This window comes from Bos javanicus, chromosome 1 (assembly GCF_032452875.1).
Source record: "Bos javanicus breed banteng chromosome 1, ARS-OSU_banteng_1.0, whole genome shotgun sequence".
In the NCBI taxonomy this organism is placed as follows: domain Eukaryota; kingdom Metazoa; phylum Chordata; class Mammalia; order Artiodactyla; family Bovidae; genus Bos; species Bos javanicus.
In genome coordinates, this window is record NC_083868.1 from 58826224 (window position 1) to 58853525 (window position 27302).

Consider the following 27302-nt stretch of genomic DNA (forward strand, 5'->3'; position numbering starts at 1 on the left):
TATGGATTGTAGGTGGACACAATTCAGACTAGAGCAACCTCATTTAACTTTAATTTTCTCCTTAAAATCTCTATATCCAAGTATAGCCATATTGGGGGTTAGAGTTTCAACATGTGAATTTGGGGGAATACAATTAGGTTCATAACACTAGAAGACTTATGCTTCTTGATTTCAATGCTTACTACAAACCAGTAATCAAGGCAGTATACCTACTGGCAAAAGTCTAGACAGGCAGATTAACGGCATAGAAATGAGAATCTAGAAATCTTAAAATTATCAATCATAAATTGATTTTTGACAAGGGTGCCGAAACAGTTCAGTGAGGAAAGAATAGTGCTGGATTCACCAAATGGTTTGCTGTTGTAATAACTAGGTATCAACATGCAAAAGAGTGAATTTTAACCCCTACGTCATATCATATACAAAATTAACTCAAAATGGATCATAGGCTTAAATGCAGGTCTGCTTCTAAGTCGCTTCAGTCGTGTCTGACTCTGTGCAACCCCATAAACGGCAGCCCACTAGGCTCCTCTGTCCCTGGGATTCTCCAGGCAAGAATACTGGAGTGGGTTGCCATTTCCTTCTCCAATGCATGAAAGTGAAAAGTGAAAGTGAAGTCACTCAGTCGTGCCTGACTCTTAGCGACCCCATGGACTGGAGCCTACCAGGTCTAAAAGTATAAAATTATCAGAAGAAACTCTAGGTGTAAATACTCATGAGCTTTGGATTAGACAGTGGTTTCTTAGCTATGACATCGAAAGCTCAAGTGACAAGACTTCCCTGGTGGCCCAGTGGTGAAAACTCCACGCTTCCAATGCAGAGGGTGTGGGTTTGATCCTTGGTCGGGGAGCTAAGATCCCACATGCTGCATGGCCAAAAAGCTCAAGTGACAATAGAAAAAAAATAGATAAATTCAATTTCATCAAAATTAAAAGCTTTTGTGTTTGATGGGGCCCATCATGAAAGGGAAAAGACAGCTAACTCATAGATTGGGAGAAAAAATGTACAAGTTATATATCTGAGGAGGTGTTTGTATCCAGAATACATGAAGAACTCTTACAACTCAACAGGAAAAAGACAAATATCGAAGTGAAAAATGGGCAAAGATTTTGAGTAGTAATTTCTCCAAAGAACATATGCAAATGACCAAGTACATGCAAAGATGCTTAGGGTCATTAGCTTTTAGAGAAACACACATCAAAACTACAATGAGATATACCACTTCACACCCACTGGGATGGCTAAAATAATAAGACGGACATTAACAAATGTTGAACATGTGGTTAAACTGGAACCCTCATGCATTGCTGGTGGCATTGTAAAACTTTGAAATGTTTGAAATTGAGTTTGGCAGTTCCTCAAAATGTTGAATATAGAGCTACCATATGACCCAGCAATTCCCTTTCTGGGTTAATGCAAGAAAATTGAAAGCATATGGTTCACACAAAAACTTGCAATCAAATATTCATAGCATTATTCATAGTGGCCAAAAAATGGAAATATCATCAGATGAAAGTATGCATAAAAATATACAAAATACATATTCATACAATGGAATAGTATTTAGCAATAAAAAGGACTGAAACATTATGCCATGTGAACGAAGCCAGTCCTAAATGACCACATATTGTATGATTCTATTTTTGTGTGTGTGTGTGCAAGATGTTCATCATAGCATTGTTTATATAACAAAGAGCCAATAACAGGGTAAAGACTGAATTATTACACAACCATATGAACTAATTATTTGCAGTCTGAAATATATGCAAATGATTATGTATTTTTTACTTTTTTTTTTCTTCTAATTTTATTTTATTTTTAAACTTTACGTAATTGTATTAGTTTTGCCAAATACCGAAATGAATCCGCCACAGGTATACATGTGTTCCCCATCCTGAACCCTCCTCCCTCCTCCTTCCCCATACCATCGCTCTGGGTCATCCCAGTGCACTAGTCCCAAGCATCCAGTATCGTGCATCGAACCTATTTTTTACTTTTAAAATTATTTCAGGATTTTACAGTACAGGGAAATAATAGCCATTATCTTGTAATAACTTTAAATGGAGTATATAACCTATAACAATATTGAATCACTGTGTTGTATACCTGAAACTAATATGTAGGGTAGCCTGCAAAATTCATTTGGTTTTTTCCACGAGCTGCTGCTGCTGCTGCTGCTGCTGCTGCTGCTAAGTCACTTGAGTTGTGTCTGACTCTGTGCGACCCCATAGATGGCAGCCCACCAGGCTCCTCTGTCCCTGGGATTCTCCAGGCAAGAACACTGGAGTGGGTTGCCATTTCCTTCTCCTGTATGATTCTATTTTAATTAAATGTCCAGAACAGGCAAATTCATAGAAGTTGAAAATAAATTTGTTGCTAGGGAGAGGAAGGAATGTGGAGTGACTGCTAATGAATTTGGATATCTTTTCAGGTTGATGAAAATATTCTAAAGTTAGTAGTGATAGTTGTACAACTCAGGATATGCTAAATATTACTAATACGTATGCTTTTAGAAAAGTGAATGTAATGGTATGTGAATTATAGCTCAGTAGAACTGTTATTTTTTGTTTTTTTGACAGATATTTATTTCTCTATAGCCATTATTTTGCAATAACATTAAAAATATTTTATTTTATATTGGAGTATATTTGATTTACAATGTTGTGTTAGTTTGGGGTATACTGCAAAGTGGTTTAGTTATACATATACATATATCTCGGCTTCCCTGGTGACTCAGATGGTAAAGAATCTGCCTGCAGTGTGGGAGACCTGGTTTCCATCCCTGGGTTGGGAAGATCCCCTGGAAGAGGGCATGACAACCTGACTCCAGTATTCTGGCCTGGAGAATCCCCATTGTCAGAGGTGCCTGGCAGGCTACAGTCCATGGGGGTCGCAAAGAGGTGGACATGACTGAGTGACTCAGCACAGTGCAGCACATGGAGGTATTTGTTCTTTTTCAACTTCTTTTCCATATAGGCTATTACAGAGTATTGAGTAGAGTTCCCTGTGCTATATAGCATGTCTTTGTTGATTATCTGTTTTATACATAGCGATGTATATCTGTTAATCCCAAATTTCTATCCCCCCTGCACCACCTTTCCCCTTTGTTAAACATGTTTGTTTCCTAAATCTGTGCGTCTGTTTCTGTTTGTAAGTTCATTTGTATCATTTCTCTAGATTCCACATATAAGTAATATCATGTGATACTTGTCTTTGACTTCACTTAGTGTGATAATCTTTAGGTCCATCCATGTTGCTGCAAATGGCATTATTTCATTCTTTTTTATGCCTGAGTAACATTCCATTATATGTATGCACCACATCTTCTTTATCCATTCATGTGTTGATGGACACTTAGGTTGCTTCCATATCTTGGCTATTGTAAATAGTGCTGCAGTGAACATTGGGATGCATGTATATTTTCAAATTATGATTTTCTCTGGATATATGCCCAGGAGTGGAATTGCTGGATCATATGGTAGCTCTATTTTTAGTTTTTTTAAGGAACCTCCATACTGTATGCTTTTAGAAAAGTGAATTTTATGATATGTAAATTATAGCTCAGTAAAGCTGTTATTTAAAAAAATATATATGGCTTGAAGGAAGAGTAGAGATTTCCAGGTTATAAGAAAGGCTCCTTCTTAGCAGGAGTTTAAACACCACTGTCAGAAACCTTACCTCCTCTCCTCCCCACCTCCCAGCTAAGCCCCTCACTAGAGTGCTCTTAGGATTGAATAGCTTCTGATTTTTCAGGCAGCTGCTGAGGTCTGGGTCTTTTAAACAGTGCTCTGCTTGAATGTTCTCTCTTTCCCTGAATGCTGGGGGACTCAAAGTGACCTGGAAGTCAGGAGATGGAGAGAGAGGAGAGAAGTGGGTGGGGTGGCGGTGGGGGATCTTGTCAAGCCCAGCCCTTCCCCTCTCCTTAAGGGAAAAGACAAGATGGGCAGGGCAGCCTCAAGGTCAACCTCCTCCCACCCCCCTTAAGTCTGTATTGTCATTTGGGTGTCCAGTCTCCCCGGACCCCATGCCCATGCTTCTACCTGGGAGATGCCTAGGGGGGTTGGCCCAAGGAAGCTGGGTCCAGTGGTGCATAGCAACCACCTGGGGAGAACACCAAGTGAGTGCAGTAAGCCCTAAGCACCGGCAACTCCACTCTGCCCTTCCAGGTCCTGCTGCTGGAAGGCCCCACCTCACCTCCTGGGCTGCTCTTACTGGCAGGGGCTGAAAACTCCAGTATTGCCCTAGGGACATATTGTGATTAACCCTGCCCCCCAAATACCAAGTGTTTTCCGAGTGCATTCCCTCATTCTAACAAGGAGCCTGAGACTGCTACTGCAGTTTGTGTTTGTTATACCCTGGATCTGAGTGTCCTCTCCAAATCACTTTTGCACTTATCACATGCAAGTGAGTTGGGATGTATCCTCATGAAAACAAATACCTCCAGGGAAATGATAAAGTTCAGGCTTACAGAAGAGCTAGGAGAAACTGAGATCTGAAATTTAATGGTCAAAGGGAAAAAAAAGCTCTTTGAAGTGGGTGAAAGAGAGGGACTTGGAGAATACTTCTGAGGCCATTGTAGCCAAGTAACATTTTTCTATAGGCTTCAAGTAAAAGCTAACCCTTTTTGAAAACTTCCTGATGTCACTTGTGTTTTTGATGTGTGCATGAGGAGTATCACCATCTTTACTGTAGTTATACCTTTCAAATCTTTGCATTGCTTGGTTATCTTTAACATTGAACATGCAACTCTATTTCAAGTGGACAGTATACTCTAGTTTAAAATGATTTCTTGGGAGGCTATATACCACATGGCTTATGGGATCTTAGTTCCCTGACCAGGAATTGAACTCGTACCCTCAGCAGTGAAAGCACAGAGTGCTAACCACTAGACCACCAGGAAATATCCCTATACTCTCATTTTAATAAAGAGAATGGTTACTGTTTCTGGTCTATACTATGACAAAAATCAGTGTTTATACTGATATGTTAAATACTATACACAACTTAATGAAAGTTGAAGGTGAGATCTCAGTTTTAAAGGTGTCCTAATTGGAATTTTAAACACTGTAGAATTCACTGAGAGAAGGAATTAGAAAACAGAATCAACGACATAGCTACTCTTCCTGTACTCTCTTAGTGATCTTTGAAGAACAGTCCTTTTTAACTTATTAATATCTATAACAATAATAGTAACTCCCGCTTAGGAAGTATTAGGTGCCAGGCTTAGGGCTAGGTGCTTGATGTAGTCTTAGTGTTGTCCATAATTTTATGAGCCATAATTATCTTCTAGTTTTTTAAAGTGATAAGCCACATTGGTTAGATTCGTTGATCTTTTGTAATCCTGTATTTAAAGAGAAGGTAAAAACCAAAATCCATTAATTATACAGCCTAACTACAAAATTCTAGAAAAAACACAAGTAATTTGAATAATAAATTTTGTGTATATTCAAACTATTTTTAGATAGTTTAAGTTCAGAATATTATAATCATATTTACTTGTAATTCAGGAATTTGAGAATGATATATGTTATTTTTGCTTACTTTTGCCTAAGAAATCCTTAAAGCATATAAATCTATATAAAAGATTACTCCATTAGGATTGATTAAGACAACAGGATGATTTTAAATTTCTCTGTGTGTGTGTATGTCATGTATGTGTGTATTTAAATTTCTCCAGTAAGATATATCTACAAGAGGGGAAAAAAGTCTGAGGAAGATATGGTGCCTTTGAGAAAGAATGTTTTTAAAAGTCCATTTTTTCCCCCATTCATACAGTTCCTCTGATGCTTTCCTTCAGAAAGGGCAGTTTATTTCAGATGTTTGGCTTAGTTTACTTACTGTAAGTCTCCAGTTTTAGGCATGTGTCTAAAGTGTCACCCTGTCATCCGTGCTGTAATTGATAGCGCTTCAGCTTAGTTCACAGCCTTTGAGTTTAGCACCTTCTTGAAGAACAGACGTTGAGTGGTTGGGATTTGTGGGGCCAGAAGACAGTGACTGCTCCCTTCTGGGATACAAACAATTCGTGTTTTCTATGTTTTTTAGAGAACCTCAGCCTTCCCCCGCCTCTAGTCCTCCACTGTTTGGTTGAGGTTAAGCTGCTCCCCCTTCCATGTTTTGTGTCAGAGCCAGACCACCAAATCTAAGATTTTATTTAGAGACATTATGGTCTGGCCCCAGCCCACCACAACATTGTTACTATTTTCATGTTTCTAGTGATATCATATTGTTAGATTTAGGATTACTGATACTATTAATGTAGGCAGGATGTGTACAGAAATTGAACTGTTCTTTTTGCACTGTTTTTCCTCTGAGAGACATAACAGTGATGTCTCTTGCCAGTGCATGGGGCTGTTGGGAAGCTCAAAGAGTACATACTGAGATTGAGGTTATTGGTTATCAATAACCTCAGATATACAGATGACACCACACTTACAGCAGGAAACGAAGAACTAAAGAGCCTTGTGATGAAAGTGAAAGAGGAGAGTGAAAAAGTTGGCTTTAAACTCAACAATCAGAAAACTAAGATCATGGTATCTGGTCCCATCACTTCATGGCAAATAGATGGGGAAACAATAGAAACAGTGACAGACTTTATTTTCTTGGGCTCCAAAATCACTGCAGATGGTGACTGCAGCCATGAAATTACAAGACGCTTTCTCCTTGTAAGAAAAGCTATGACCAACCTAGATAGCATATTAAAAAGCAGAGACATTACTTTGCCAACAAAGGTCCATCTATTCAAAGCTTTGGTTTTTCCAGTAGTCATGTATAGATGTGAGAGTTGGACTATAAGGAAAGCTGAGCACTGAAGAATTGATGCTTTTGAACTGTAGTGTTGGAGAAGACTCTTGAGAGTCCCAACCAGAGATCCAACCAGTCCATCCTAAAGGAAATCAGTCCTGAATATGTTGAAGCTGAAACTCCAGTACTTTGGCCACCTGATGCGAAGAACTGACTCATTGGAAAAGACCCTGATGATGGGAAAGATTGAAGGCAGGAGGAGAAGGGGACAACAGAGGATGAGTTGGTGGGATGGCTTCACTGACTCTATGGACATGAGTTTGAGTATGCTGTGGGAGTTGGTAATGGACAGGGAAGCCTGGTGTGCTGCAGTCCATGGAGTCACAAAGAGTCGGACACGACTGAGTGACTGAACTGAACTGAACTGAGTGTTTAAATCCAGGGCCTAATAGAACAGAAATCTGTACTCATTTTAAATTCTAAGACTTGAAGAGACAGAATGGCTTTCAGGCTTATTCCCAAAGGCCAAAAGGAGGAGGAGGCATATGTCAGAATTAGAGATGAAGTGATGAGGATAGGTTTTCAATGTATGTCGACCCACCCTCTCCCAATTTTGATACAAGTCACTCCAACTTCTATTTGGGGAATCTGTAATTGAAGGATGACAGTTGGGGGAAAAGTGGTTTAAAACAGTTGATTGAGGGCTTCCCTGAAGGTTCAGTGGTAAAGAATCCATCTGTCAATGCAGGAGACATGGTAATGCAGAGACATGGTTTGATCCCTGATCTTAGAAGATCCCACATGCCACAGAGCATCTAAGACTGTGCACCACAACTATTGAGCCTATTGGTCTAGACACTGGGAGCCACAACTACTGAAGCCCAGATGCCGCAACTACTGGAGCTCGCACACCCTAGAGCCTGTGCTCCACAGCAAGAGAAGCCACAGCAATTAGAAGCCTGTGGACTGCACCAAGAGTAGCCCCTGCTTGCAGCAACTAGAGAAAGCCTGAGCAGCAGTGAAGACCCAGCACAGCCAAAAAAGAAAAAATTATTAAAAAAAACAAACAGTTGATTACTTATGTTAGTATCTATAAAGGGAAAATATGTTGATCTGAAGGGGACTTGGCCAGACTTAGGCCAAGGACTTAGGACTTAGGCCAGAAAAGCAAAGTCACAGAGGTAGACTTTGACCACTGGAGGAGTGAACAGAGATGAGACAGAAGTGACTCATCAGGCTTCACCAGCATCACAGGTAGTTTTTCCCTTAAAAATCGGCTACCTTTGTTCTGACTTCATGCTTATCATGCAGATTTCTGATTACTAATCTGACTTCCAAGGTATTCAGGCACCTGGATGGTAAGGATGCATGCCTTCTGAAGTCTAGAAAAGACTGTTCCCCTTCTAAGCATTAGTGTATTTACTATGGAGCATGTGTGTGCAGCTTGTGAGTGTTGCTGGTTTGAGTCAGATGCTCTGAGTGCCTCTCTAGGAAGTCAACAGTGCTGAGGCCATTCTCCAAATAGTGGTTAACTGACTGATCAAGTTAGTGTCATCTTTGAGAAGAGTGCCATCCAGCTTCCTCTTGCAGACTCTTCAGCCTTACCAAACTTCTTATTCCTCCTTATGCCCCTCTCCAATGATTCTTACTTTTGAAATTACTTGGAAATCTAGAAGTTTTCCAGTAGTGTTAGACATCTAATAAGAGCAGTATTCAAACCTACCAGGAAAAAAATAAATGCAAATTGCTAAGTATTTTAGTCACATGGTCTATATAGTAACCTGGCAGTGTAGAAGTATTTGTCTGTTGTTCCCTCTTTTTTATCTTTCTGGTTGGCAGAACGCCTCCATCTAGTTTCCCTTGCTCAGTGAAGTATACCTCCTCCTGACCAGTCACCCAAGCCAGAAACCTGGTGCATCCTTGTTTTCTTACCTCTTCTTTGCCAATGTGTCATGTCGGTCATCAAGACCCTCATCATTTCTAGCTTGAACCATTACAGTAGTCTCCTAAAGATCTCTTTAAACACTCGAATCTGTCCTTCAGATTGTTACCAAAGTAGCTGTCATTTTAAAAGTATATCTTTTAAAAACACACATCTGCAGTTGTTGCTTTTCTATGTGTAAACTGGTAGGTTCCCTTTTATATTTAACATGGAATATAGGCTCTTCATACCTGGCTGCTTCCCCCTCCCCTAGAGACTCTCTCCTTCTTCCTCTCTGTGTTACCCTCTCCCTGCCCTCTCCATTTATGGTCAGCTGGCTTGCCAGATTGCTTCACTCCTCTGCACCCTTGAATTTGACATACATAAGCTTGTCTTTCTTGATATTTCAGCAGCATTTCACACCATGGTGTAGTCTCTCTATTTTGAAATACCTTTTTCCCTTGGTTTCCATGTCATTCTTTCTGAACTTTCTTCTGCCTCTCTTGAATTTCTATCCTTTTTTTCTGGGTACTTCTCTTCCACTCAGCCTTTGTATATCGGACTTTCTTCAGGTCCAGGCTTAGGTTCTGTTTTCCCTCTTAAACCTGCTGAGCTCTGCTCTGTATCCAGTCATTTGGATTTTTATACTTGGCAAAAGTATATAAAGATCATTTACAGTACAGTTAATGTATGTTTTTCTCATAGCTCTTTGGTTACCATGGTAGAGTAAAGATACTTATCTGTGGTTTAGGTCAATGAGAAGTGCCGTAATATGTCAAGAGCACTGGTTTTTGGGGCGTGGAAGCCCACCCCATAATGAGTTCTCTTCAGTTTGAGCAAATACTATCTTCCAGTGTCACTTTGGTCCCTTATTCTGCTGTTGTATAAAATGATTAGATTTTAGCAACCCTATCTCATCACCAAGAGGTTAATCCTTGCAGTTCATCAAGTAGCCTTTGATTTGTCACACTCTAGCTGGAACAGCTAGGTAGAAATTAGGGCAAGATTTGATCTTTCATTTAGATGAAAATTTTTCTTCTGGGTAATAAATAGAACTGGTAGTTGAGACTCTTCATAGTGTTTACTATAGTCAAGGTCCCTGCCAGGAAATTATTATTCTGAATAAAGTTAAAAATATTTGTAAAGGAAAGAATTATTGAGTAATCAAGATGTAAATGTCTGAGTGATGAAAAATGTACTGACTGCTTCTTGGAATTGCTCCACCCAAAAAGCTCGTTCCTGACATTCTATTTACAATACTCAAGAAACGAAATCCTTGATAGTTGTAAAGGGTTAATGCAGGAGTCTTATGGGGATGTGACTTAGCACTGAAGAAGTGGTATATGAAGAAGTGATGACATTGACAGGATTGAATAGGAGGCATCGGCATAGAGAAGAAAATTTAATCCTTAATATATCGAATATTTAACTTTAACAAAAAGATTAAGATATTATTGCAATAGGCGTTTTACATAATGGAGCATAAGCAAGGTATTTTCATTTGCATTTTATTGTTTCTAATCGATGTGTAGAACAGAAGAAATTGGGACCTGTCCCTTTAATAAAGCCTTGTTTACCTACCTTCTTCTAGTAGGCGTGGCTTGGGAACCTGTAGAGTGAGGTGTAACTTCCAATTCTGCATTCTGACCGGCAGCCTGGAAGAGTGCTGGTTCTACAAACCAGGAAATAATAATGTGCTTTAAATTATAGTAGAGCTTGTCTTTTATAAGGAAAATTCATAACAAAACTAGAAGATTAAAGCAGTGATTTTACATAGTTGTCATTAAATGTTTGAAACTCTACTGTAGAGAAACCTTGCAGTGTACTTAGAATACAAAGCTTTCAGGGCTAGAAATTGATCTGACTTTTGAGCCTTATCTGATTACTGCTTGATTCGTCTCAGCAGACTGAACGGGGAGCCTTCCTCCCCATTGTTCCCAGGTAGGTGGTCAACCTTTGTTTAAGATTTAAATTTTCTTTAAGGTTACTTAACCCAGGTTCTGCTGCTGATTATTGAAAGAATTATGAATATCAGTCTGGGTATATGTTTTAGTGTTTGAATATTCAACATGGCTGTAAATAATCATGTTGGTGACTTTGTGCCAACTTTGTAGAAAAAATCATTTTTAACAAATTAGCAAATCTATAAGTGGCAAATTAAATGAGTTCTATTTTGTTTTCTCTTAACCTTATATATTTGTATTGAATTAATAGATTAAAATATATTGAAGTTACTCTATTAACTTCCTGATAGTATCTTATAATGTATTTAAAACATTTATATATGTAGTCAAATAAAATTGTATTTTTATTGTTACTATTTTACTCATAGGTTTCATTTCTTTCACTCTTAGGACGCTGTCAGAGTGTATAGCTCATTGTTTATTTGTTTTAGTTTGTTTTGGGGATATTTTGATACCTATTATTTCCTGAAGAGTTTTTATAAAAGCTTAATCTTCCATAAGTATATTGAAATATTGCTTGTTTCTCTTTATCAAGTTAACCACGCATTTATGACATTGAAAGTGTTTCAAAGATAACATCTTTGGAATATATCAGTTATAATTATCAGAGCTAATTATCAGTATTAGCTAACTGCTATTGTTAAAAAAAAAAAAAAGCTATTCACAAATGGTTCTTCTGGAGTAAGAGTCAGACAGGTTGGGGTACCTTTAGGATCAAGCACAGTTGTTTCTTAACTTTCTCTACCACCACCACTACTACTACTACTAAATCGCTTCAGTCGTGTCCGACTCTGTGCGACCCCATGGACTGCAGCCCACCAGGCTTCTCCGTCCATGGGATTCTCCAGGCAAGAACACTGGAGTGGGTTGCCATTTCCTTCTCCAATGCATGAAAGTGGAAAGTGAAAGTGAAGTCGCTCAGTTGTGTCCGACTCTTAGCAACCCCATGGACTGCAGCCTACCAGGCTCCTCCATCCATGGGATTTTCCAGGCAAGAGTACTGGAGTGGGGTGCCATTGCCTTCTCCCTCTCTACCACTAGTGATCCTTGTTATTTTTATTCTATGGACACTATGCTTCAAAAGACTTTTTATCCACCAAATAAGTTGTGTATATTAAATAATGAAATGTTAGAACCTTATTGTTTACTGTTTATTAGACGTTCATTATTTCCAATGAGAGTTTCTTATCAGCCTGAGATAACCACTCTAGGTTAATAGAATTCAGCCCCAAAGTAACCTGACATTTTACCCAGCTTGAATAACTTTATTGTAGGTAACTGTTTGGGTATTTTTGACTTTTTAAAATAATATCTGAAGTTTCAACAGCTACTCTTATGAAATGCTAGTCATCTGGGAGCTAGCAGTCCAAAGTGCAGAAATTTTGTTCTTAATGCCTTTGAGTTTCCATGAAATGATGAAGGTCATCTAGTGTAACATAACAGATACCAAAGCTACTAGACAGAGCAGATATACAGAGAAAAAAAAAGGAAATGTTGTTGAGAATAGCTGGGAAGAATTCAAGATATCTGTATGTTTGGCCCTGTAAAATCTCTATATTTATCCCTACTACTTCCTCACTTAAATTTCTTACTCCAAGTAGTTTGATACAGTGTTTACTGACTTCAGAACAAATATTGCCTGTGTTTTTCATGTATTTATTCTATATTGTTATGTAGACTTCCACTTCCCAATTTTTTAATTTCTCCATTTCCTCTGTTTGTTGTATACCTTCAGTTCAGCTGAAGACCCTTCTATAATGGAAGCCTTTTCTGATCATCCTAAATCACACTAATGTTTCTTTCTTTTATACTTCTATATCATGTTGATTCCATCAGTTCTTTAGTACGTAATAATGTTATAGTTTGTCCTATTTAACTTTTACATAAAAGTTTCCCATGTTTTTTCAACTATATTATAATAAGTTGTTAGAGAACAAGTGGGATATCATTTTTATCCTTTTTAGTATCTAGTGTAGTAATATACATTTGATGTGGTTTAGTCGCTAACTTGTGTCTGACTATTTTGTGACCCCATGGACTGTAGCCCATCAGGCTCCTCTGTTCATGGAATTTTTCAGGCAAGATTACTGGAGTGGGTTGCCATTTCCTTCTCCAGAGGATCTTCCCCAACCCAGGGGTCAAACCTACATCTCCCACATTTCAGGCAGATTCTTTACCACTGAGCCACCTGGGTTGTCCTATACATTTGGTAGGTTCTAAATAAATATCTGTTGAATGAATGAGAGAAGTAAAGAATCTTGCCAGCAATTGCTTCATGTAATGCTGCCTTCCTCTACCTTGCTTAATTATGTAATTAACCATCTATAATGTTTCTAAAAATCAGACCATTGATTTTCATATTTTTGTTTTCCTTTGTAATACATGATTTTTTTATATTAGATTATTTAACCCTGATGGACTTAACAGAAACAGAAGATATTAAGAAGAGGTGACAAGAATAGACAGAAGAACTGTACAAAAAAGGTCTTAATGACCCAGATAACCATGATGATATCGTCACTCACTAGAATCAGACATCCTAGAGTATGAAGTGAAGTGGGCCTTAGGAAGCATTACTAAGAACAAAGCTGGTGGAGGTGATGGAATTCCAGCTGAGCTATTTCAAATCCTAAAAGATGATGTTGTGAAAATGCTGCACTCAGTATGCCAGCAACTTAGGAAAACTCAGCAGTGGCCGCAGGACTGGGCAAGATCAGTTTTCATTCCAATCCCAAAGAAAGGCAATGCCAAAGAATTTCAAATTACCACACAATTCTACTCATTTCACATACTAACAAGGTAATGCTCAAAATCCTTCAACCTAGGCTTCAACAATATGTGAACCGAGAACTTCCATATGTCCAAGCAGGATTTAGAAAAGGCAGAGGAACCAGAGATCAATTGCCAGCATCTGCTGGATCATAGAAAAAACAAGGGAATTCCAGAAAAGCATCTGCTTCTTTGCGCTAAAGACCGACGTGTGGATCACAACAAACTGTGGAACATTCTTAAAGAGATCACGTTACTTGCCTCCTGAGAAACCTGTATGCAGGTCAAGAAGCAACAGTTAGAACCAGACATGGAACAATGGACTGGTTCCAAATTGGGAAAGGAGTACGTCAAGGCTGTATACTGTCACCCTCCTTATTTAACTTATATGCAGAGTATATCATGAAAAATGACAGACTGGATGAAGCACAGGCTCGAATTAAGGTTGCCAGGAGAAATGTCAATAACCTCAGATACACAGATGACACCACCCTAATGGCAGAAAGCAAAGAACTAAAGAGCCTCATGATGAAGGTGAAAGATGAGAGTGAAAAGCTGGCTTAAAACTCAACATTCAAAAAACGATCATGCCATCCAGTCTTATCACTTCATGGCAAATAGATGAGGAGACAGTAATAGACTTTATTTTCTTGGGCTCCAAAATCACTTCGAATAGTGACTGCAACCATGAAATTAAAGACATTTGCTCCTTGGAAGAAAAGCTATGATGAACCTAGATAGTGTATTAAAGGAGAGGTCACTTTAATGACAAAGGTCTGTCTAATCAAAGCTATGGTTTTTCCAGTAGTCATGTATGGATATGAGAGTTGAACCATAAAAAAGGCTGAGCACTGAAGAATTGATGCTTTTGAACTGTAGTGTTGGAGAAAACTCTTGAGAGTCCCTTGGACTGCAAGGAGATCAAACCAGTCAATCCTAAAGGAAATCAACCCTGAATATTCTTGGAAGGACTGATAGTACCTTGAAGGTGAAACTCCAATACTTTGGCCACCTGATGAGAAGAGCCAACTTATTGGAAAAGACCCTGATGCTGGGAAAGATTCAAGGCAGGAGCAGAAGGGAATAACAGGATGAGATGTTTGGACGGCATCACCGACTCAATGGACATGAGTTTGAGCAAACTCTGGGAGATGGTAAAGGACAGGGAAGCCTGGCATGCTGCGGTACATGGGGTTGCCGAGAGTCAGACATGACTGAGCGACTGAACAACCACCAGTGATACTTACAAAGAAAGAACAAGCTGAACTTTATGAAAAATAAATAAAAATAAAGACTTCCCTGGTGGTCCAGTGATTAGACTTCACCTTCTAGTGCAGCAGGGATGGGTTTGATCCCTAGTCAGAAAGCTAAGATTCTACATGCCTCACAGTCAAAAAACCAAAGCATAAAACAGAAGCACTATTGTAATAAATTCAATAAAGACTATAAAAATGGTCAACATTAAAAAAAACCTTTAAATAAAAATAAAAAAGGAAATATTCTAAACTCCAGACGTTTGTATTTTAGGAAAATATAATTTAAAATTTATTGATATATGAGGTTTCACATATAGTTAAAATATTCAGATACATTATAAATTAAGGGGAGGGGATTCTGAATTGATTGGAATTCTGAATGGTGATCACCACCCTGGTACACTGGTTGGATTGCAAATTTTAAATTACAGATTAGTAATTGCCAGAAACTATTAACAAATTATTTTATAAAAAGAGGATTTTAAATATCTTGCCTCCCATTCACAGTAGGTATTATAGTACACATTTAAAAATCGTCTACCTATTTCCAGTATCAACTCTGTCAGATACGTTCTGTTGACCTACTTTTTATGGATGCGGAAAACGGACATCTAGAAGGTCAAACAACTCCAAAGCCATACATTAGTAACAGCACAGCTGGTCATTTTGACGTCAGAGTTCATGTTTTGAATTACTGTGTTATAATTTGTTATGTTCCCAATGGTTAGGCTAATCTTCGTGTCATTCTAGGGCTTGACCAGACAGGAATTCTGGCAGCTGCTCCAGGAGGACTATGGCACTGAGCTAGGCTTACATGCTGAAGAGATGGAGAACTTTTCCCTGTCGATTGAGGATACTGTGCAGCCAAGGTACCACAAAATGTTTTGAAATGTCAAGATCTATCAATCTTTAGTCAAAGCAGAAGTCTTTTAGACTATTAATTCAGGTTTTCTCTTTCACCTTGGGTGAAATTTGCCTCTTGCTGCTCTGTAGTGGAATGACTAAAAGATGAGGACAATGAATAGTTTGTTAATTGGTAAGCAAATACAGATCAGATGATGTAATTCTAAGTTTTTAACTGTCACCTAGGATTTGCATAAAGCATGGGGGTTTTATTAAGGATATGGAGAAGTACCTACTAAGTTCTTAGCTCATTTATTGTTCAGCCGCTCAGTCATGTCCAACTCTTTGTGACCCCATGGACTACAGCATGCCAGGCTTCCCTGTCCTTCACTATCTCTCGGAGTTTGCTCAAACTCATATCCATAGAGTCAGTGATGTCATCCAACCATCTCATCCTCTGTCGTCCCCTTCTCCTCCTGCCTTCAATCTTTCCCAGCATCAGGGTCTTTTCTAATGAGTTGGCTCTTTGCATCAGGTGGCCAAAGCATTGGAGCCTCAGCATCAGCATCAGTCCTTCCAATGAATATTCCAATGAATATCCAATGAATATTTCCTTTAGGATTGACTGGTTTGATCTCCTTGCTGTCCAAGGGACTCTTAAGAGTCTTCTCCAGCACCACAGTTCAAAAGCATCAGTTCTTTAGCACTTCTTTATGGTTCAACTCTCACCTCCATACATGACTACTGGAAAAACCATATATTTGACTATTTGGAATATGCTACCTAACATACATGTAACAATAAAGTAAATCAGCTGGAAGATATTTTGAGGGTACAAAGATAATATGACTTTTCTCAAGGATACCCTAGTGTCATGCTTGACTTGTAGTTGGCACTCAATAAATATTTGAATGCATTGATGAAAAGAGCTTATAGCACTATGGAAAATGCAAATACTTTTAATAGAAGGTTGAAAATGAAAAGGGCCCAAAAGAGCAATAGGTATTGTGGAAAAAATTCAGAGTAGAGAGAGACTATTTTTGACTGACGGGAATTCACTTGGAAGAGTGGACATTTTTATTAACCTGTCAAATAAAAGTGCATTTTGTCCAGTGGTAATTGAGATCAAAGCAATACAAATAACTCAGGATAATACGTGAAAATTCTGCAGTAAGCATTATGCTAAGTCAAAGGAGCCAGTCACAAAAGATCATATATTATATGATTCCACCTACATGAAGTGGAGTCCAGAATCAGTAAATCCATGCAGATAGAGAGTAGGTTAGTAGTTGCCAGGAACTGGGGCAGAGGAAGAATGGAAGTGACTGCTAATGGGTATAGGATTTCCTCTGGGGTGATAAAAATGTTCTAAAATTAAAAAGTGGTGATGGTGGTAAACAACTGTATTGTACACTTTAAACTGGGTGAATTTTATAGTATATGAATTAAAACAATGAAAAATTTGGTAAATTATTTATTTTAAAATTCTATAACAATAAGTCTTAAGATGGAAAGCTTTTGAAGTCTCAATATGTGTACATATCCAGATAGTCTTCTAGTTGTACTGATCCTATTTATATTGTGTCAACTCAGCACTAATATTTTGCAGTCTTTTTTTTTTTTTAACATGGGTTACACATGTATATTGTATTAGTTTTCTGTAAAGCTAAACATTTCCATTGGACTACTCTCCTTGTAAAGTTTACTAGCCTCTGTCAGGTTCTGGAGTTGGGTAGAAAAGCACTTGACATAATGCAGAGAGCCTTGGATGGTGGTAAAGAGGATCTGGATTCTAGTCTGAACTTTACCACCACCTAGCAGCTGAGCAAACTCAGGCAAATCGCTTAGCCTTTCTGATCCTCAGTTTATTCATCTGTGAAAGGAGGCAGTTAAACTAGGTGATCTCCAAGGTCCCTGCCGACTTGAAAAGTTTCTAGTCTTTGAAGACAGAAGGAGTAAATATTTTTGATCTGCTGCTTTGTGCACGGTAACACAGTGTAACATCCAGCTTTTCTTCAGGTGATTGAGTGCTTTCTAAAAGAAGATGTGGCGGGATCCTCATTTGCTCTTCTACTCTTTTCCTGTTCTTCCAACCTCTGAGAGAAGTGTGTCTGCCTCACACCTTTCCAGACCTTTATTTCCTCTGCTCTTTCATCTTTTTTCTCTTCACTTTCAATCTTTTCTTCATTGTCCGTCCTCTTTTTTTTATTTTTCCACAATCCACCTCCATCTTTAAAATCCTCAGCTACAGGCACTCAGCTCGTGGTTTTGTCTTTAGGAGCCGTTTTTCCTGTTCCTTCAAGGTGCTACCATTCTATTGGCCAGGAGTAGATCTAAGTATTACTTGAGTGGAATAGTATAGTATAGACTCTTCTGGCTTTTCTGTTTCTTTCTCAGGATAACTTGGCTTCAGATGTCAGGCTACTACTTTATTTTAGAAGAGCTTTACATCTAAATATAGTAATGATCAAATAGTAATACTAATCGCTCAATAAAATTGAGCACTGGAAATGAGATCCTTTTGTGCTCCTTTTATATTTCATACACTTTCCTTTTTTTTTTTTCCACTCCCTGAAAGAAGAAAAGCAAGTCCCAAGGCATTTATTGTAGTCTGTGTCCCTATGATCATTTGAGAAGTTTCTCCTTTAACCTTAGGAATTTTTGTTCTCAGGAATGAGGAGAGCATGGACTGATGGATGGGCTCTGTGCTCAGACGTCAGGAGGTTCCCCTTCTCAGAGAGATGTGCTGTCTCAGCTGGGACTGAATCTGAAGGGAGGGGATGAGATCTAAAACTGCCTTCTGGTGCCATCTGGCATCCAACTCAAACACTTACCTTGACCCTTTCGAAGCATCTTCATTGTTCACAACTAAAACTTAAACAAGCAGTGTTCAATGTATTAGTTGCTGTTATGGCCATTTGTACTTGGTTCATTTTTAAATGGTTTCTGAAGTTTATAAAATCTTACATAAGCATATTTTATTTTCAGCAGTGAGATCAATTTGCATGTGAGTTAAGAATATAACTTTGTTATAGGTAGAAGCTTATCTGTTACTTTAAAAAAAATTGTCTTCAAAATGCTTTATAATAGAAAAGGACCTGAATGAGGAGACTAAATCAGTTATTTGTTCAGAAGTAACCTTGTTTATGTTTCTATGCTCTGTTTCTTACAGAAGTCCGGGAAGAAGCAGCCTGGATGACTATGGGGAGAGAGATGAAAAATTATCCAAGTCAATCAGTTTTACCCGTGAATCAATTAGTCGGGCTTCAGAATCAGAGTCAATTGAAGGAAATTCACCAAAAGGGGTTGGTATATGATTCCCTTTTAAAATCTATCTGAAATTACCATGTTTTCATCATAATGGAAGATCAAATAAAAATACAGTATACAAAATGTTTAAACACTTAAGATGTGAAGCTGCTCTTTTATTTTAGGGCAAGAGTTTTAAGCCTTTAAGTAGCAGAGATTATATGGGAATAATATATGTTTCTGTTCAGACCTGGATATGGTGCAGAGTTACCAGGCAGTTTCCTGAACATCAGTCTGTAAGGAGGATGCGTGCATGCTAAGTCGGTTCAGTTGTGTCTGACTCTTTGCGACCCTATGGACTGTTGCCTGCTGGGCTCCTCTGACCTCGGGATTCTCCAGGCAAGAGTACTAAAGTGGGTATTCTTCAGCCATCCTGTCCTCCAGGAGATCTTCCCGACCCAGGGATCGAACCCACATCTCCTGCACTGCATTGCAGGGAATTCTTTACTGCTGAGCCACTGGGAAAGCCCCTATCAAGGGGATAGACATTTTTAAAAATTAAGGTGGAAAAATTCATAGCAGAATTGTTCTCAGAATAGATAGTGTATGTAATGGAAGGATCAGTTTTGAAGGGGAGGTGAGAACCCTGAGCACCATGCTCAAGTAACAACAAATGCTTATTAAACTAACTACTAAATCAGACATACGTGCTAAGTTGCTTTAGTCGTGTTGCACTCTTTCCAATGCTATGGACTGTAGCCCACCAGGCTCCCCTGTCCATGGGATTCTCCAGGCAAGGAATCGGTTGCCATTTCCTTTAAGGGATCTTCCCAGAGATCAAACCCATGTCTCTTACATCTCCTGCATTGGCAGGTGGGTTCTTTACCACTAGCACCACCTGGGAAGCCCACTAAATCAGACACATCCAGTTAATTTTCATAGCTAGTTAGCTAGTTAGGGCTTCCCTGATAGCTCAGTTGGTAAAGAATCCACCTGCAATGCAGGAGACCCTGGTTCTATTCCTGGGTCGGGAAGATCCCCTGGAGAAGGGATCGGCTACCCACTCCAGTATTCTTGGGCTTCCCTTATGGCTCAGCTGGTAAAGAATCCACCTGCAATTCGGGCGACCTGGGTTCAATCCCTGGGTTGGGAAGATCCCCTGGAAAAGGGAAAGGCTGCTGCTGCTAAGTCACTTCAGTCATGTCTGACTCTGTGTGACCCCATAGATGGCAGCTCACCAGGCTCCTCCGTCCCTGAGGTTCTCCAGGCAAGAACACTGGAGTGGGTTGCCATTTCCTTCTCCAGTGCATGAAAGTGAAAAGTGAAAGTGAAGTCGCTCAGTCGTGTCTGACTTTTACCGACCCCATGGACTGCAGCCCACCAGGCTCCTCCGTCCATGGGATTTTCCAGGCAAGAGTACTGGAGTGGGGTGCCATTGCCTTCTCCTAAGGGAAAGGCTACCACTCTAGTATTCTGGCCTGGAGAATTCCATGGGCACTGTATAGTCCATGGGGTCACAAAGAGTCAGACACAACTGAGTGACTTGCACTTTAGCTAGTTAGTTTCTTCCTTTATTTTTTCAAGTATTATTATAAGCCTATCAATTTTTTAAAAAGTTTTGGTGAGTTTCTATCAATCACAGTCATCATTATTATTACTTGTTATACTCAGATTGTCCCCTCTGCCAATGGGAGCCCCTTCAAGTTGGCTCCTCTGTCCTTTTGAAATACTCGATTATTTTTGACAGCTTCCTTTCTTTCTACAATAATGTGTCCCAAGCACATTTTTTATATTTTCAGTCCCAGACTTAGTATCAGCTACTTGTCTAAGGAGCCATAGATTTTAGTGAAGGATTGTACTTAGAAACCACATTCTAAGTGATGAGAGTGTGCAGCTTTTGTTCTTCTGATTGGTGATGCAAATTTTGGGCCAGTGCTGAATTTCTTATTTTAAATCAAAGCACTGGTTTCATACTCTACCTCTGCCACTTTCTAACTGTATGACCTGAAATAAATTAATTACTTAGCCTCTCTATGCCTTTCTTTTCTCAACAATAAGATGAGGACACTAATACCCCATAGGAATTTTTAAGTAAGGACTAAATTAATTAATATATGTGAAAGTACATTGAATAGTCCTTGACACGTATTAAGTATTCAGTAACCATAATCTATTATAGTTGAATGGAGAAGGAAATGGCAACCCACTCCAGTATTCTTGCCTGGAGAATCCCATGGATGGTGAGCCTGGCGGGCTACAGTCCACAGGGTCACAGAGAGTCGGACACGACTGAAGCAACTATGGCACACATTATAGTTGAAGACGAATCTGTGTGTGGCCAGCAATGGACCCCTTTTACCTTCTCTCACGGAGCTCCCAGCATCTGTTGTGAATAAATGTTTGGGAAACAGTGAAATAGATTATGTAAAAGGCCCACAAGTTTTCAGCTTGTTTCAGGCGACCATCATGCATCTATCTCAGTCTGATTTTGTGTTATGGATTTCATGTAAAACTCATTCATCAAGAGACACTTAGGAACTTACTACTTGTGTAAGGGAGGTGATTCTGAATGCCAATCCCCTTGTATGCTTTCACTGAGAAGAACAAGCCACTGAGTTTTGGGGTTTAACAGAACAGGGTATCTCTTGCAGTCCCCTTATCCCTTTACACATATCTGACTTTGAGACTAGGTTTTCAGAACTATTAATATTAATATTCCTTGAGTCCTTCCTACAGCTTCTTTGACAATGTCTTCTGTACCTGTTCTTAAGATAGTTAATCTGTTGGCCCTTCTAGTTTTGTTCTTAAAGGAAGTCATACTTTCTCTAAGAAAAAGAAATGGATGTAGAGGAGTAATTTAATGTTTTAAGTTTGATTATACATTTCATTGATGTTTAGGATAGATGTTTTCAGTTTATAGAATATAAGTAATCTAGAAGTTTGGTCCCTTTTTGCCTTTTACATTCAAGAGGAGAAGTACAGTGAGATTCTCAGATATCAAGTATCATGTCACTTTGTTTCATTTTTACTTCCAACAAGGTTGGTAATAACAAAAAGTTAGAAATAGAATTTTCTAAGAATAAGTTTTTGGTAAGATATAAAATTAATAATCTCCAACAAAGTTGGTAGTAACAAAAAGAAATAGAATTTCCTAAGAATAAGTTTTTAATAAATTACAAAATTAATAATCTCTTTAAAGATTCAGGAAATATAGAAAAGCATACAAAGAAATACAAACCATCTGGATGCTAACCATTCAAAAATAGTGATGTTGCTTTTCCTATAGGTATCTGTCCAGGTTTGTTACAATAGGAACTAAATCTTAATTAAAACAAGAAATACGTGGGGAAATTTACTCTACTCAGCATCTATAGAGGTCCTAGGTCAGCTAATAAGCATGTTGCTTTGTAGTGTGGAACTCCTGAATAAATCAAGTCTTGACTTTAACAGTAATCTCTGATTGAAAAGTCAATCCTCTGACTTAGGGTACTGTAATATTTTAATAAATTGTGTCCTGGGTCCCAGTTGTTATTCTGCTTTCCTGGAGCTCCTCCTCCCTGGAGCTGCTTCTGTTGTTCAGGGCTGCCCTAAGATCTCACGGGGCAGGAGGTAGAATGATTATATGCTTTTGCTGTCTTTCATCTGCTTATATGCAGACAATGCAAGAAAGTACACTGCCATATGGTTTGTATTTTTCACACTGTTCTATTAAGCCTAATTACAGTACTCTTCTACTTGACTACTACTAACATAGTAATAGCATTCATAATTTAAGGCCTAATATTAAATTTATTACAGAAATTTCTTTATAATTTGATATATCTTTATTAAGCCATTTCCAGAAAGTATGGATAGCAGTATATATTGAATATATTTTAATGTACAACCCCTTAGTCCCTTAACAGTAAATCCAACTGTATTCTTATGGATTTGCTTTAATCTTTCTCCTTTAATCTGTTCTCCCTCACTGTACTCTGATGTGACTTTTATATCTCTATTTTCTTTCCCTTTTCCCTTTAGTTACTGGTCCTGAGAGATGAGTGAGTTCTCTTCCTTCAGTTGATGGGGCAGGTATTGCCTGGGGAAACTAATTGGGTTTGACTCCTTTCCTTGCACACCCCAGAGAACTGACCACTCCATTATTTTTGTCCTTTTTCCCCTTTCCCTTCAACTTAAGTGATCCACATGTTGTTAACTGTCTGTGAGTTCTTCTTTATGATGTTCTTCATAAATGTATTGTTCATTAGTGTATAAGAAGATGACTTTAGGATCATCTATATTATCTATCAATATTTTATGGACCAAATGTAATATAAACATAACAAGCAAAGCTCTCAAAGAGCAGCATTTCAAAATGTGTTTATTATTAAAGAACTCATTGTTTGCCTTCTAGGGGTTATGGAAAGAGGAACCCCACAGTGAGAAACAGATCAAAAGTCCTTCACTAACTTCAGAAAAGAGGTTAAGTAGACAGTCATCAAAATCACTGGACTTGAATAAAAATGAGTATCTTTCTCTGGACAAAAGCAGCACTTCAGATTCTGTCGATGAAGGTAAAGGCTTTCTTATAAATTTTAAGTAAAATTTCAGTTTTGTCTTTTAATGTTTACTTTTGTATCAAGTGTGTGCAGATTGAGAATTGTTTTTTGTACCAAATACAGTCTCACTCTATAAAGAATCAAAAAATGATGGAAGAAACAGGGGAAAGGGGCTGCTAAATCTAACCCATCATCACTTTTTAGAAGCCTGAAATTTGAAGATCTTCATCACATTTAGCCTATATTACCCCATGCATTGAGTCAGTGGAAATGGAGCAGTAGCGATGGAAAAGCAACTTTTTTTTTCTTTTTACCCATGACTTATTTGTATCTGAAATTTGTACCTTTTAATCTCACTCACCTGTTTATCTCCTTCCCCGCCTCCTTCCCTTCTGGCAACCACCTGTTTGTTCTCTGTATCTATGGCTCTGTTTCTGTTACGCTTGTTCATTGTTTTGTGATTCCACATATAAGTGAAATGATACAGTATATGTCTTTCTTTGTCTGGTTTATTTCACTAAGCATAATATTCTCTGGGTCCATCTGTGCCAAAAATGGCAAGATTTCATCCTTTTTTATGGATGAGTAATATTCCATTTTGGGCTTCCCTTTACCACAGATGGCTCAGTGGTAGAGAATCCACCTGCAATGCAGGTGATGTGAATTCTATCCCTGGGTTGGGAAGATCCCCTGGAGAAGGAAATGGCAACCCACTCTAGTATTCTTGCCTGGAGAATTCCATGGACAGAGGAGCCTGGAGGGCTACAGTCCATGGGGTCGCAAGAGTCAGATATGACTTAACGACTAAACTACAACCACCACCAGAAACTATATTATCTATTTTATTGAATCTAACAGGCCACAGGAACACTATTTTTTAATCTCTAGTGAGATCATTAATAATTTAGCATTTGATTTTAACAATTCATGGATAAGTGTTAATTCAACTAAACAACAGCAATATTCCATTGTATATATCTATACCACATTGTCTTTATCCCTTCTATCTGTTGATAGGCACTTAGGTTGCTTTCATATTTTTGCTATTGTAATAATGCTGCAGTGAACATAGTAGGGTACATATATCTTTCTGAATTAGTGTTTTCATTTTTATCAGATAAATACCTAGGAAAATACCTAGGAGTGAAATTGCTGGATTTTATGGTAGTTCTAGTTTTAGTTTTTTGAGGAACTTACCTAATATTTTCCATAATGGCTGCACCAGTTTACATTCCCACCAGCAGTGTACTAAAGTTCCCTTTTCTCCACATTCTCACCAATACTTGATATTTGCTATCTTCTTGGTGATAGTCATTCTGATGGTGTGAGATGGTGCCTCATTGTGGTTTTCATTTGTGTTTCCCTGATGATTCATGATGCTGAGCATCTTTTCATGTGCCTGTTGGCCATCTGTGTGTCTTCTTTGAAAAAATGTCTATTTAGGTCCTCTGCTCATTTCCTTTTTTAATCAGGTAATTTTCAGTTGTTGAATTGTATGAGTCCTTTGTATATTTTGGATATTAGCCCCTTATCAGATATATCATTTGCAAATATCTTCTGACATTCATTAGGCAGCCTTTACATGTTCATTATAATCTCCTTCACTGTGCAAAAGCTTTTTAGTTTGATTTGTTTATTTTTGCTTTTATTTATCTTGCTAGAGAAGACATAAAAAATACTGCTAAGAAAGGTGTCAAAGAATGTACTTGCTTAAGTTTTCTTCTAGAAGTTTTATGGTTTCAGGTCTTACATTTAAGTCTAATACAGTTTGAGTTTTAAAAAATCATAATGAAAATCTGCATGGTGTAATACTATAAATCTTACTACTTTCTTTAACCACAAAAAGAGAAGGGAAGAGAGAGATTTCAAAAGTAGTTGCTGTTCAGTCGCTTAGTCGTGTCTGACTCTTTGCGACCCTGGGTACTGAAGCACGCCAGGCTTCCCTGTCCTTCACCATCTCCTGGAGCTTGCTCAAACTCATGTCCATTGAGTCAGTGATGTCATTCAACCATCTCGTCCTCTGTTATCCCCTTCTCCTTCTGCCTTCAATCTTTCCCAGCATCAGGGTCTTTTCTAATGAGTTGGCTCTTTGTATCGGGTAGCCAAAGTACTGGAGCTTCAGTTTCAGTATCAGTCCTTCTAATGAGTATTCAGGATTGATCTCCTTCGGAATGGACTGGTTGGATCTCCTTGCAGTCCAAGGGACCCTCATGAGTCTTCTCCAACACCACACTTCAAAAGCGTCAATTCTTCGGCATTCAGCCTTCTTTATGGTTCAACTCTCACATCCATACATGATTACTGGAAAAACCATATCTTTGACTAGATGGACCTTTGTCGGCAAAGTAATGTCTCTGCTTTTTAATATGCTGTCTAGGTTTGTCATAGCTTTTCTTCCAAGGAGCAAGTGTCTTTTAATTTCATGGCTGCAGTCACCATCTGCAGTGATTTTGGAGCCCAAGAAAATAAAGTCTGTCACTATTTCCATTGTTTCCCCATCTATTTGCCATGAAGTGATGGGACTGGATGCCTTGACCTTAATTTTTTGAATGTAGCTGCTGCTGCTGCTGCTAAGTCGCTTCAGTTCTGTCTGACTCTGTGCGACCCCATAGATGGCCTCCTACCAGGCTCCTCTGTCCCTGGGATTCTCCAGGCAAGACCACTGAAGTGGGTTGCCATTTCCTTCTCCAATACATGAAAGTGAAAAGTGAAAGTGAAGTTGCTCAGTCAAAACAAAAATCAGTTGCTTAAGGGAAACTTTAGAGCAAATCATGTTCTCTTTACTTTCTTTAAGTTATAATCAATAACCTGGGCTTGTCATGCTTATCAAGTCATGAAATGTCAAGGTCACTTCAAGGAGTTTTCTTTTTTTTTAGCTGTAAGATTACTGACATTGAAGTCAGTGAAGTGAGGAGACAATAGGAAGGGTAGGGTAGTGGCTGACTACTTTGAAATTTCAGGAAGCAGAGTCGTGCCAGTGGAGTTTTGCTACACCTTCTTCTGTACCAGCATGTTATATTACTATTCCTGCTGGAGGGTTGCTGATGGGGACATGTTGTGGTTTGGATCTGTCTGACATGACTGTATTTCTAGTCCACTTCCTGTTGAGCTTAGACCTGGTTTGGAAACCCCTGAAAGGCTGTTTACTAAATCCATGAAGACCAAAGTTAAATCCAAGTCAAATCTAAATCAAATCCAGTTCAAATCTAAAATCAAATCCAGATCCAAAACTGAACTAAATCCAGGAAAACCAAATCCAAATCAAGTTTGACCTTGGCTTGGAAACACTGAAGTATCTTTGGTGAAAACTAAATCTACACTCTTAAAAACATAAGTGAAAATAAACAGGTTCTTAAAAATTAGAATGTATTAAAAGACAGTTGTATTCTTTTGAAAAACTCAATGAGAGGAAGTTTTTTTGAAAGGATCAAGCACCAGGAATGACTAGACTCTCTTAGCGTCCTTACCATTTGTGCTTGGGAAATTCCATGGATGGAGGAGCCTGGCAGGCTACAGTCCATGGGGTTGCAAAAGAGGTGGACATGAGTTAGCAACTAAAGAACAACAGCATACAGCTGTGTGAGTTAGTTATCCTTGCCTGGCCAAGCTTCTCCTGTAGGAAGACCTGCTCTGGCACCCAGTGGCCAGACACATAAGTGACACGCAAATGAGGATTTTTGTTTGTTTGTTTTTGCATCCAGAATATATTTTGAAAACTTGTACACTGATACCAAAGACAGGCAAAGACACTACAAGAAAATTACAAATATCCTTTACAAATATTGACATAGAAATCCTGAACAAAATATGAGCAAACAAAAGCAGTACATTAAAAGGGTTATACACTATGACCAAGTGGGATTTATTCCTGGAATTTGAGAATGGGTCAACAGACAAAAATTAATCAATGTGATTTGTCACTTAATAGAATGAAGGGAAAAAAACCCAAATCATCATTTTATTGCATCATCTCAATTGATGCAATGAAAGAATCAAATGAGATTTTTTTTTCTTTTTCTTT

At 38.5% G+C, this 27302-nt stretch overlaps 1 protein-coding gene across 5 annotated transcripts in view; it reads left to right on the forward strand.

Moving 5' to 3' along the window:
• The window catches only part of GRAMD1C (GRAM domain containing 1C), a 99824-nt gene that overhangs the window by 47617 nt on the left and 24905 nt on the right, over positions 1 to 27302 (forward strand). For 2 of the 5 annotated variants that reach the window (XM_061427196.1, XM_061427206.1), the window contains 3 exons: positions 15402 to 15520; positions 18667 to 18799; positions 23137 to 23296. In XM_061427196.1, coding sequence (XP_061283180.1) covers positions 15477 to 15520; positions 18667 to 18799; positions 23137 to 23296 — 337 coding nt within the window. In that variant the 5' untranslated portion in view covers positions 15402 to 15476. Of the gene's footprint in view, positions 1 to 2729; positions 2943 to 10291; positions 10604 to 15401; positions 15521 to 18666; positions 18800 to 22763; positions 22815 to 23136; positions 23297 to 27302 lie in introns of those variants that run through there. The other 3 variants (XM_061427190.1, XM_061427214.1, XM_061427221.1) reach the window with 3 other exon arrangements.